This window comes from Myxine glutinosa, chromosome 5 (assembly GCF_964187855.1).
Source record: "Myxine glutinosa chromosome 5, kmMyxGlut1.1, whole genome shotgun sequence".
In the NCBI taxonomy this organism is placed as follows: domain Eukaryota; kingdom Metazoa; phylum Chordata; class Myxini; order Myxiniformes; family Myxinidae; genus Myxine; species Myxine glutinosa.
The window spans coordinates 144185545-144198418 of NC_136265.1; the positions used below are offsets into that span (position 1 = coordinate 144185545).

The 12874-nt window shown below is 45.8% G+C and overlaps 1 protein-coding gene across 1 annotated transcript in view; it reads left to right on the forward strand.

Moving 5' to 3' along the window:
- Positions 1–6: 6 nt before the first annotated feature.
- The window catches only part of LOC137440024 (uncharacterized), a 33049-nt gene continuing 20181 nt past the window's right edge, over positions 7–12874 (forward strand). Inside the window, exons 1-2 of the mRNA XM_068136379.2 lie at positions 7–1668; positions 1880–2064. Of these exons, the coding sequence (XP_067992480.2) occupies positions 10–1668; positions 1880–2064 (1844 nt within the window). The 5' untranslated portion in view covers positions 7–9. The remainder of the gene's footprint in view (positions 1669–1879; positions 2065–12874) is intronic.

Genomic DNA, 12874 nt, shown 5'->3' on the forward strand with positions numbered 1-12874 from the left:
GTCGGGGAAATGACGCAAAAGGTCATGCCTCCACTGCCTCCATCCCCCCCTCCGTTGCCGCCGCCCGAAGTTGAGGACCCAGAAAACGACGGTGCTGCTGATGACGTTCGTACCGTTACTGACCAGGGAGCAGAGACCCCCTCCACGCCACGGCACCCACCTGCTCTACGCCGCACCTGCCGCACCATCCCCTGGTGCCTGTCCCCAGCCAGCACGAGCAACACCACCACAACAAGCGATGGTGGAGAGGGAAGGGAGGGATGCAGCCGAGGAAAAGTCGAGGTGAGAATTGGGAGAGGACGAATTGGACACAGAAGCGTGAGAGAACGAGGGACCCTGAGCAGCGGTCTGCGTTGTCCAACAACTGAGATGCAACGTCCAAAGATCAGAAAGGCCACGTCTGAAATGGTGCGACATTTGTTGGAAAGGCCCCGTATAGATCGGCCGTGTGCTCTTTCAGGGAGAAGCTTCAGCCTGAGCGACTTGAGTCATGACCTTAACACGGCAGCTCAAGTGGAGTGGCTCGTGGTAAAGGTGAACGGGCCAAGGGAGCTCCCTGAACGTGACCGTAAGATTGCTGCCCTGATGCTCGCAAGGCACCAGGAGCGATGCATGTTTTCAGAAGGGCGAATGGCAGCGCATAGGCGATGGGAAGAAGAGCGAAAGTGTGAGGAGGTGCGGAGAGCACAGGAGGAGCGAGAGCGGCGCCGCACTCTTCATGAACACTATTCGAGCTGGGAACGGAGCAAAGAGGCACGTATGACACATTTGGAAGAAGAGCAACATGAGCGAGCTGCTCTTATGAAAAAGCTTTTTCGTGAGCAGGATGAGCGCTGGCAACAGCAATTAAGTCAACAAGATGAGGTGAGGCGTAAGAGGCTGGAGGTAGCAAAACGAGAAGCGTGGCAACGCAAGCGGCAGCAAGAGCAGAAGCAGCGAGAAAACGAGCAAGAAGAGGCAGCGTTGCGGGAAAGGGTCACGCTCGGACTGCAAGAGCGGCTCTCCCAGGCAGAGCAGAAACGACTGGAGAGGGAAGAGCGGGAACAACGGGTGAAGAAAATGGCTGCCGAGAAGGACAAGTTTAAGAGGCTACAGCTTCAGGAAGATTTGGCAAAAGTTGCACATATAGAGGAAGAGAACCGCCGTCTTCAGGCCCACGAGAAATTGCGACGTTTTGAGGCGAAGCAAGTAGAACTGCTGGCACAGCGCGACCGGGAACTGCAAGAGCGAGCTGCCCGAGAGGATGCGCAACTACGCAGAGCTAAAATTGAAGTAGAGAAGCAAGCCAGAGAGCAGCGGCAACAACGAGAGGAGCGGGTGAGGGACAAAGAGAGGAGACTCCTGGAAGCATGCCAGGTAGCAGAGGAAAGTGCCACGAGGCGAGCGCAGCGAGCTGTGCGGAGCCGTATCGAGAAGGAGAGGGCACACGAGGCAAACAGGCGCCGGGTTGTCGAAGAAGAGGAAGCGAGGCAGCGGGAGCGTCTCCATCAAGTTCGCCTCAAGGAACGGCGGAGCGAGCAAATCACTCGGGAGAAAGAGGCTGCAATTGCAGAGTCTCGTTCGATTGCCCGTGCTTCGTTCGACGTCCGTGAGAAGGTGCGTCAACAGACCAACCCACGTTCCTTTGACCGCATGGTTTTTGAGGCGGAATTGCAGAAGAAGCTGCTCTAAGACTTTCACCCTCCATTGTTGACTTTGTGGTGAGCTGAGCACCTTGTTAATGCAGATGTGAGTTGTCCGTGTGAAAACTGACGGGGTTCTCTGAAGAGTATGAAGTTTACAAGGTTTGCTTATTTAAGATTTTTCTAATCTAGTCTACAACCACGTTTGTGTCATCTTTATGGCGCATTGCAGTCAATGGTTGCTGTCCTTCTGGCAGGATCATGGTAGTAAATGGTTGCTGTCCTCCTGGAAGGATCATGGCAGTCAATGGTTGCTGTCCTCTGGCAGGATCATGGCAATCGATGGTTGCTGTCCCCTGGCAGGATCATGGCAGTCAATGGTTGCTGTCCTCCTGGCAGGATCATGGCAGTCAATGGTTGCTGTCCTCCTGGAAGGATCATGGTAGTAAATGGTTGCTGTCCTCCTGGAAGGATCATGGCAGTCAATGGTTGCTGTCCTCTGGCAGGATCATGGCAATCGATGGTTGCTGTCCCCTGGCAGGATCATGGCAATCAATGGTTGCTGTCCTCCTGGCAGGATCATGGCTGTCAATGGTTGCTGTCCTCCTGGCATGATCATTCATGGCAGTCGATGATCACTGTCCTCCTGGCATGATTGGTTAATCTTTCATCAATCAGTCTGGTTCTAGCACAAGAGGTCCACCTTTTTTGGCATGTCCTCAAAACATTGGTGAATTGACACAACTTTGCGATAATTATTTTAGTATAAGAGTATGGTATTTATTGTTTATTTATTTGTCTCACCCCACTCCCATTTGTGGAACCATTTAGCCATTGTTAGGAATTTTTTTAACTATTGAGGTCTTGGTGTTTTTCTTTTTATGTGGACATTTCACGGCTTTTATTCTTTAAAATAAAAACAAAACGGAGTTACTTAGTTTTGTGTTCAAGATCGTTAAGATTTGGGCTTTTGATTTGGCCACGCGTAGCATACCGTGGACCTTAGCACATTAGCTTGGAGGCCATTGACATATTACATACGCAATGAAGAGTATACAGACAAGTGGGGGACGGGGGGGGGGGGGGGGGGAATAAGAAATCTTGCCATTTTGTGTATGTAATAAGTAGATCTAGTAGCCCGTTGGGCGAGTTATTTGCAGCATGGTAACCTTGCCTTATCAATCCATCATATCTCGTATTGATATTGGTGTTATTCACAAGATCAAAAGTACTCCGTATGGTATACCAAAGTGTACGAGAAGTTTTTTTTTAATTACCACAAATGTGCAAACTCTTAAATTGTGCAAAGTCACCGACCGTGGCGAGATGATGTGCTTGTGGTTTTAACTACTCTGGCATTTGATGCTCAAGAAGGAAAACGGTGTCCATAAGAAATGCCAAAATTTTACACCCTTTCCAAACGTCCGTACCTGGACGTTCTGGAGCACGTGGCGTTCCTTCGCGTCGGTGTGCCGCACCAGTGCATGCCAAAAAGAACCTGCAAACGAATAGTGCATCCGGGCATTTCATGTTTGTTTTTCAAATGTTCTCTTTGTTGCTATTTTGTGCAAGGCTGATAATAAATGTTTGAAAGATAAACCTCATCACTGCATAGTTTGTTTTCGGTTGAGGGGGGAAGGGGTCATCCTGTCATCTACAAAATTTGAACTTTATGGAGGTGCAAAAAACGAATTGTGCGGATGCTCATTGTAACTACATAGTATTCAGAGAATACTTACCCCGCACAGTATTGAGAAGGGCCTGGTGCGAGGCAACTCTTCTGTTTTTTTTTTTTTTTTTTTTTTCCTTTGATCCAATATGGCTGCCAAACCATGTGACCGATGACATCATAAATTTACATTCCCAAATATAATTGTAACGTAGATCACACGATAAATTTCAAAATGATCGGACTAAGCATAGTACTGGTCGAATTATGACCATGATTAAGGTACCAATAACGTCATCGTTAGGAACGCTTATTCCACACGCAGAGTTATTTACAATGAGCCACGTTTCGATTTTTTCCATGGAGCGGTTTCGGAGATATAGATGTGCAATGTTTTTCGGTTTTTCCAAGATGGCGCCTGTAGCACGTGACCTATGACGTCATTATCAGTAATACATTCTGAAGGAGGAGGCACTTCTGTGGTGAAAATTGTGTCCATCGGACTTGCAGTTGTCGAGGAAATAAAAAATTTCATACTGATCAATCAAGCGTTCTTCTTGTCGAATCATGACGTCATAATGAAGGCACCGATGACATAATTAACATATCTTATTCCCCATGGGGAGTACTTGATGAAACATGTTTCCATTTTTACCATTGAGCTGTTTTGAAGATAGAGGTGGAACGTTTTTCAAAGATGGCGTCTGTACCACTTGAACTATGATGTCATAATTATCATTAACATTATACAGGAGGCGTTGCTGTGCCGTAAAATTTCGTGTCGATCGGACCAGCGCTTGCTGAGAAAATTAATTTTAAAAATGCAGACACGCATGTACACGCAACCGATCGCTTAACCCTGCTTTTCGCTTCGTGAGCGCGGGGTAACGACGTAGCTGAGAATTTGATGTGTTTGTAATAGACCCCAACTTCTGTCACTTGAGAACATCTTCACAACTACAGGCATCAAAGTGGTGGTGGAACAACGAACTGGGCGCTTTTTAAACTACAGGATGTAAGGCTCATAGTGGAGCACACACACACACACACACACACACACACACACACACACACACACACACACACACACACACACACACACACACACACACACACACGTGGACAGCCACGCCTGCAGAAAATGATGCAACCAGCAAACACTGGCTGTACACGGAAACTCTCTTGGAATAAGACAGTGCTTGGGGTGGCCCAATGAGTGAGCTTGGGATTAGCTTGTGAACATCATCATGTTTGGTGGCTTATTAGAAGTTTTTATTTTTTTTCCAAACCTAAAAAAAAAAATTATTTCCCCAGTAGGATTGGGCACTGCACCTGGCAGGTCAAATTTCTCATTGAATCCTGGTCCAACAAGCATTTGCTGATTAATGACCATGTTGATGTTCCATTCTTACCCATGTATGTTAACTTCCCTCTGCAGCCCGTCTGTCCGAGACATCCACTATTTGAGACGTTTACGTGATCTGGATCTCAGACCTGCACCATGGCTTTGTGGCCCATCATTTATCATATTTTATAAATACATCCTGTGGTAAACTGTTACTTGCTTGTAGCAGGTGATCCATCAAAAAGTTCTCGATTAACATCATTTTGGTTTTAATTTATTTAATTTGAGCAGGGCTCGGGGTTTGAATATACAACTAGATGTTATTCATAGAATAGCTACTCTTCACAATCAATTTGGTGCGAGCCAACTCTTCTGTTTCTTTTGAAGGTTTTTCTTAATTTTTTTTTTATCCAATATGGCTGCTAGATCACATGAGCGATGACATCATAAATTTACATTCTGCAATAGAATTGTTGGGTAGATCACACACAAGAAAATTCAAACTGATCAGACTAAGCGTTGTACTTGTTGAATTATGACGTCATGATGAAGGCAGCAATGACGTCATCGTTAACAACACTTATTCCCCATGTGGAGTTTTTCACAATGAGCAACGTTTCAGTTTTTTCCATGGAGTGGTTTCGGAGATGGAGGTCCAAATTTTTCCGGGCCCCATACCACATGACCTATGATGTCATAATTATCACTAAATAATTATACACAAGTAGATGCATACATACTATGGTGACAATTGTGTCAATCGGAGCAACCGTTGCCGAGAAAATGAATTTGAACAGGATGGAATCTGTACCACATGACCTATGACGTCATAATTATCACTAAATTGTGCATGAGTAGACGCATACTGTGGTGCAAATTTTGTGTCAATCCGACCAACGGTTGCTGAGAAACTCAATTTTAAAATGCAGACGCACATACGTGGGTAATTGCTTAACCCCACCTTTCACTTTGCAAGACAGATTTCCTTTACTGAGGTAATTACCCCCATGCACATGGCAAAAAGTAGGCTTGAGTAATTGATTCACTCAGCCCATCCGTCTATGACCAAGGAACTACTTTATTTCAATTGAATGTTGTATTTTGAACAAACCTGCAGTTTAGCAGTACTTTGACTGCATTTGTCAAACTAGTGAGGTACCCGTGCTATGCATGGGTGGGAGGCCATAAGCAAACAGACAATGCAGAAACGGCGAATGCTAAAGCATGAAACCAATAAATTCCACATTCCTGTAGCACCTGCAGTCACACGTCAGACATGGACAGCAAGTTCGTGAAGGACTTCCATGAAAAACGTACCCGTTCGCAAACAAACGGGTACGTGTGTTCCATTCCCAGACAATGGCGAATCTGCATATGGCAATCCGTGAATTTCACGTTTAGAACGTAAAACCGTCACTGCATTTCGTCATTCACTTGAACTCGATATCTCTTTTTTCATTCCAAACAGCATAACTCCAATCACAAATTAAATAACATTAATATTGTAACGGTTTTGAGAAGTGTAACGAATTTGAGAAGTGTAACGGTTTTTGAGAAGTGTAACAATTTTGGAGGAAGTGTAACGAATGTGAAAAGTATGGTTTTGTTATGTGTAACACCCTCGTAATGTAAATAATGGTCGCAGCCGTCCTCCTAGTTAATTCCATGAAACTTACACGTAGGCCATGATACATCTTTTTAAATAGTGTATTTCCTTATTCTATGTAGGCTAAATCTGTGTTTCCCACTAGATTGACTTTGCATTGTATCAAACAAAATAAGCGTAGGCCCTTTCAATTTCCCCAAACATCTCTGCTCTCCAAAGTCCCTTTAAAAAGGGGTGCGAGTGGTGTTCAATCCCGCAAGCCGCCATTGCCCATGTGCTAATCTCGGAGAAGAAAGGCGTGTCTCCACCTCGTCATAGAGGGGAGGAGTGAGCCAACCCCACTTGGCCAACCAGCACCGCGGTTAGCGACCCGGTAGGCGTGCCCTCGCAGCCGGCGGCTTGATTCCGCCCGAAGTAATAAAAGGGACTGGAAGGGACTGCTTCACCAGATGACCTGGGAGATGAGCGAAGAGGCGACACCAAGAGGAGCGGTGAGATGCGAAACGCTCTAAGCCAAAGAGGAGAGGTACTCGGAGAGGAAACCAGCTAAGGAGAGACGCGCTGAAAGGACGGAGACGGCTCCACCAGAAGGAGAGGAGCAGGTGTGCCCGAGCCAGCGCGTGACGTCTAAAGCATCGGCAGCGGATACGCGACGAAGGGTTTTCCCGCCAAAAAACGCGAGGAATTGAGAGCTGCTGCCTCCGACCCTGCCTCCCTCTCCAGCAATCCACCTCAAGCCCTACCTGCCTGCAATATCCCCCGTGTAAGTGTGAACGTCGTCTGTCCTACTCGTTGTCTTGGGGTTAAGTAAAATGAATAGTTTAAGCTAACGATGCACTGTGTGACTGCTTCTTCCATCCATTGCTGTAAATAATTTTGGTCGCTCTTTCTTTTTGCTTGTGTGTGTATAATAAATCTGTTCTTCCTCCGTACTCTGTCTTCTTCTCTTTTCATTCTCTTTCGGTCGCTTTAGAGGTTTCCCGATTGAATATCTGTGGTGCGATCCGGCCAACGTTTGGGTTCTAATCGGGGAGTAACTGTTCGGACGCGGTAATACCAACCGCTCGGTAAAATAACATCTTTAATCCGCGATCCGTAACAATATAAAAAATAAACTTTTAACAAGATTCGTGACATAAACAAATATTTAAATCCTGATGTGAAGTTCTGTACGGTTGGGTGAATACCATTACAAATTCAAAATTGTAATTGTATTCACTCAATTCCAATCATCAATTGATCGTCATGCGGAGCCTCCAGTTAATACCAGAGGCTCGCGGATGGACCGAAAACGGCTTTAATTGAGGCGACGGCCAAACACTGACTCGACTAGACGCGGGAGGAAGAAGGAAAGTGGAAGCTGCGGCAAAAGCGCGTACCTGGAGCGCGCCGACCGCGGCTTCGATCCTGCGGGGAATTGATGATCTCAAGCGAACACAGGTTTAACAGGGAATGGAAAATAACATAAGGGTTTATTACAAATAAAGGCAAGGACAGAAAAAGCACGCGCCGATAACAAAATGTACTAAATCCTAGATTGGGATCCCACACACCGACTTCGAATACACACGAGGGAAAAGAAAAACCAAAATAACACATCCGTTATGTAATTGTGAAATGGGTATTGGCCTTATCTGGTCTTGTCTTCAATCTCCGCTGCATACCAAGAGGCCCCTCGCTCCAGCACCACAGCACCGCGAAGGCTCAGCCTAGCGCCCACTCCAGGCTCTTCGTCGACCCCCCCCCTCCCCACCCCATGAGGTCCGTGCACCGAAGGTCCAACGCAGGGTTACACGAAGCAAGCGAACTCCACTCGGGCTCGGACTCAACTCAACTCGGGATCGGACTCAACTCGGAGTCGGACTCAACTCGGGCTGCCGGCCGGGACTAAAGCTGCTGAAGCTGCAACTCTCCACTCGACCAGGGACAGGACTGCGAACTGTGCTGAGAGCTAGCGCTGCTACTCACAAGCCAACTCACAAGCCAACTCTACCAGGGCCAGGACCACGAATAAAGCTCCTCACTCAACCAGGGACAGGACTCTGCCAAGACGAAGAGAGCGTGCTGCGCAAGACGAAGCACCGCATGTCCAAGAGGAAGGGCTGCGCAAACAAGAACCGGATGTGCTCTCTCTAAAATGTCGTTCGGCGCGCGCTGATATAACCTTGCCGGTGACGTCGGCTTTGACGCGCTACCAACCAGCGACTTCCACTGAACCTTCCAGCGACTTCCACTGAACCTTCCAGCTTAGTGCCTTCCGCGTTGATTCGCGCCTTCCGCGTTGACCAATCACAGTCCTGAGCGTGGTTGTAGCACGTGGCGTGTAGCGTGGTCATAACTTGTGCATGTAGCGTGCTACGCGAGGCCCAGCGGAGATGAAGCTGGCCGCGGTCCACGCGGCGGCGCCCCGAGCCGGCCCCCTCGCCTGTTTGTCTTCCAAAGTCATGTCAGGGAAGGGAATCATTTAGTGTTGCACTAAGGAGCCTAACTACGTGTCTACAGGTGTGCATTGCCACAAGGGACAAAGGCTTGATGACCAGGTTGGACACACAGGGGCGTTATCTTTTAATCCCTACTCTATTTATCACTCGAACATCCTGGTATGTTCACAGGTATACTCTTAACCGACAAACCGGTCTAGACATGGAACTTATTACAAGTGGATTCCTTACTGCGACAGACGAAGCACGTTACCTATTCAGATCTATCTGGCTCTAGATATTGCTACCCCACCCGACATAACAATACTTTAACAAAATGATTAACGATTTTATCATTACAATTGAATGACGGTTGTATTGGGATATTATCAATCCCGCGCATTGCGTAATCTGTCCACTTCCGCATTCGCGGCAGGTTCATAATTCTCATCAAAATCTAAACAGTATTTGTAGAATTTCAATAAAAGCCACATCACTGTTCATATCGGTAAATATTATTCCATCGTGTTTGGAAAAACTGGAAAATTGGAAAAACAATATAGCCTATTGTACTCCAAGGGGTCCCAAGAATACCCACCCAAATTATCGTTGCGATCAGGTCAGCCGTTTTTGCGGCACCTTCGAACGGACAGACAGACATTTGGTGAATTATAGTAAGATTGTATGGAATCTCGTTTTTTCTAGCTTTTAAAATGTTTATTTTATTTAAATTGAATCATATAATTGAACACAGTAAAACACAAATCAATCACCATCTTGGTACTTTCAAAAACCTCCAGTTTTGCAGTACTTGGACATGTTAAATAAGGGGGTGTATAAGACACCATCAACGGTGCTTAAGTTCCGGAATTAAAAAAAATCATTATTTAATTTCAGTTGAATTATAGCCTTGAACACCGAGTGGGTTAAGGTGATCTATGAACTCTAATTGATCAAGGTAGTTTGTACCTTTTGCCATTTTGCTGCCTTCTCTTATGCCTCAATGTAAATATGATTTTTCTGGACTCCTACTTGTTTTTTTTATCTTGGGCTCTCACAGTGAGTGGGATTGTCCCTACCGTTCCCAATAGGGAAATGTCATTCAGATATGAAATCTTTCCTCTTCCCCAATGGCTTGATCTCTGATCATCAATTTGGTTTCAGACCTGGTCACTCTACTCTGGACATGCTGCTTTTGCTTTCTCAACAATGGATGGAGGTCCTCAACGCCAAACAGGAAATTAGAGCCGTCTCCCTTGACATTTCACGTGCCTTCGATACGGTCTGGCACCCTGCTCTGCTCACCAAACTCTCCTCCTTTGGTATCCATGGAAATCTCCACGCATGGCTGGCGGACTTCCTCTCTGGTCATAGTCAACGTGTGGCCCTGAATGGGTTTCTCTCATCTCATCTCTACCTGTTCAGGCTGGAGTTCCCCAAGGTAGTGTTCTGGGCCCTGTGCTTTTTCTGGTCTTCATCAATGATCTCTCTGACTCTCTTGAAAATCCTCTCTATCTCTTTGCTGACGACTCTACTCTCTGTCGCTCCATTCCTCATCCCTCAGATCGGCAGTCTGCAGCCTCCTCACTCTCTGCAGACCTGGACAAAATCACAGACTGGGCAAACAAATGGAACATGTCTTTCAATCCTGATAAATCTCACACTCTTACGATGTCTCTCCGAAAAGACCGACTGGAAAACCCTCCCATCCACTTTCTGAATAATCCTCTCCAAGAAGTTCTGTCACTCAAGCTTTTGGGTCTCACTATTTGCCATGATCTTTCCTGGGAAAACCACATTTCAAATCTGGCCTCCAAAGCCAGTCGCCGACTGGGCATCCTCCGTCGTGCGAAGTCCTTCCTTGGCACACCTGAGCTCCTCACCACATACAAGGCTTTCATCCGCAGCTCTATGGAATACTGCTCTCCCCTCTGGTCTGGTGCTCCTGCCTCACACCTAGCCCGTCTTCACGCTGTTGAAACCAAAGCGTTCAGAATCATTGGAATCTCCCGCGATGAAGCTAACTCCAAGGGCCTTTCACTCACTCACCGCAGGCAGGTTGGTGGTCTTTCCGTCTTCTACCGACTCCTCTCTGGCCTTGCCCCCCCAGCCCTCTCTGGGCTCTGTCCCCCAAATATTCCTACAGGTCGCACAAGATCTGCCTGCAACCCTCTTATGGTTAAACTGCCAAAATCAAGACTTTCTGCTCACCTTCACTCCTTCATTCCTCTTTTCTCCCACCTCTGGAACAAACTCCCTCACTCTCTTCAATCCCACTCCACCCTCCAGGTCTTTAAAACAGCTGTTCACCACCATCTCTTATCCTCCCCCATCCAAAACCTTGATCTTTTCTACCCCTGCTAATTTCGGTCCCCTTGTGTTTTATACTTCTCCCACCACCCCCCCCCCCTTCCCACGCCTCCTGCCCCCAAGCCCTCTCCCTCCCACACTTCTCCCTGCTCTCAAATGTTGTGGTTGTGTGCTTCCCCTTCTCTCCCCATCTTGTCTTCCGCTCCCTCTTTTTGTATATTTTGTTTGTCTGGTTGATTTGTTTGTGAAATAAATGTTAGCTCTTTCACGAGCCTCGATTCAGTATACAAAAAAAAAAAAAAAAAAAAAAAAAGTGCTGCATGTATATACATGATATATCAATGCTTGTTCAAAGAAATTGTCCAAAAATGGCAATTTGGTGGCCATTTTGTTTATGCTAATTAGGTCAAAAACTCAAAATTCGGCTTGGGAACCAGGTTAATCGAATTCAGCATACCCTAGTTATGTTAAAAAGTGAGGTTCCCAACTTTTACCCCAAAATGCACCTAACATTCACATTTCTCAGAAATCCATCTAGTCGATGACGATCATCTGCAAGTGGCAGGTATTTGTAATTTATTCAGGATGTTGGTGATAAATATTTCACTTATTAAATAAATTTATACAAAGATGAGAAATGGCTAAAACGTTCTGTGTTCGTGTCATTGAGCCATTTTTGGGTGTGTGTAACCTGATCTGGAGTGTTTTTATCTGGCTGGTGAAAGGCAAACTGTATGCTTAGCACATGCTATGTTTATCTTGGGCAGACAATGAGTGAAAGCTTTGGTTACAGGTGTTTGAGGAGCAAATGGTGTGGCTATGAAAGCAGTATCGGGCAGGATGAGAATGTATTCCATTTAAAGGAGTGGTGTGTTTGTTTCTTTGGGATATTTGCTATGTGATGTATTTGGTGGTAGGAGTGGGATGCGGTGTATTGGAGAAAGAACAAAGCAGGCAGGTAGGTGTATCTCAGATTGTGCGAATATCAGCGGATTCACGTACCTTCACTATATTAAAGCAAACCTCGGATTCAACAGGCCGACATTTCTTAGGTGCAGAAATCCGACAACATTTTGCCACACAGACAACAACCCAAAGGTAGTGTGCAATTGATGCATGGATTCAGATAAATATAGTTATTAGTCCCCTACCGGTGTACACCGGAGGGGACTATAGGTTTGCACTCCGTCCCTCCGTCTGTCAGTCTGTCAGTCCGTCACGCAAAGAACAGTTTTCCGGAATTTTTTTTCTAAACTCTTAATGCTCATGATTTCAAACTTGGTACATGGTTTCCTCATAAGTTACAGATCAAGTTCGAACTTCACGACGTTTTGATCATTTTTGACAAAGTTATGGCACTTTGAACTTTGGTAATTTCCCCAACAGTTTTCCAGACTATAATTTGGAGTGCGGTAAGTCAAAGCTGTTAATATTCCTTGTTTTAACTCCAATTTACATTCTTTTTCCCCTTTTAGTGAAACGTAGGGGTCTGTGCAACCATTCATAACTTTATTCGGTGCAAATCGGATAATTTTTAGCCGAGTTACCTCAGACCGTGAGTTGGTAATTATATAATTGACACAGTGCAATATGTGCAGGCGACTCCACGGATCGACCTTGCGGGCTTATTTTAACTCCGATTTACATTATTTTTCCCCTTTTAGTGAGAAGTAGGGGTCTGTGCAACCATTCATGAACTTTATTTGGTGCAAATCGGATAATTTTTAGCCGAGTTACTTCAGACCGTAAGTTGGTAATTATATAATTCACACAGTGCAATACGTGTAATTTCCCCAACAGTTTTCCGGATGACCGACTGTCGGTAGGGGACATGTATTGCAGTGCAATACTCAGAATGCTTATTTATTTTTAAGTGTTTAATTTGGACTGGTTTGTAGCATG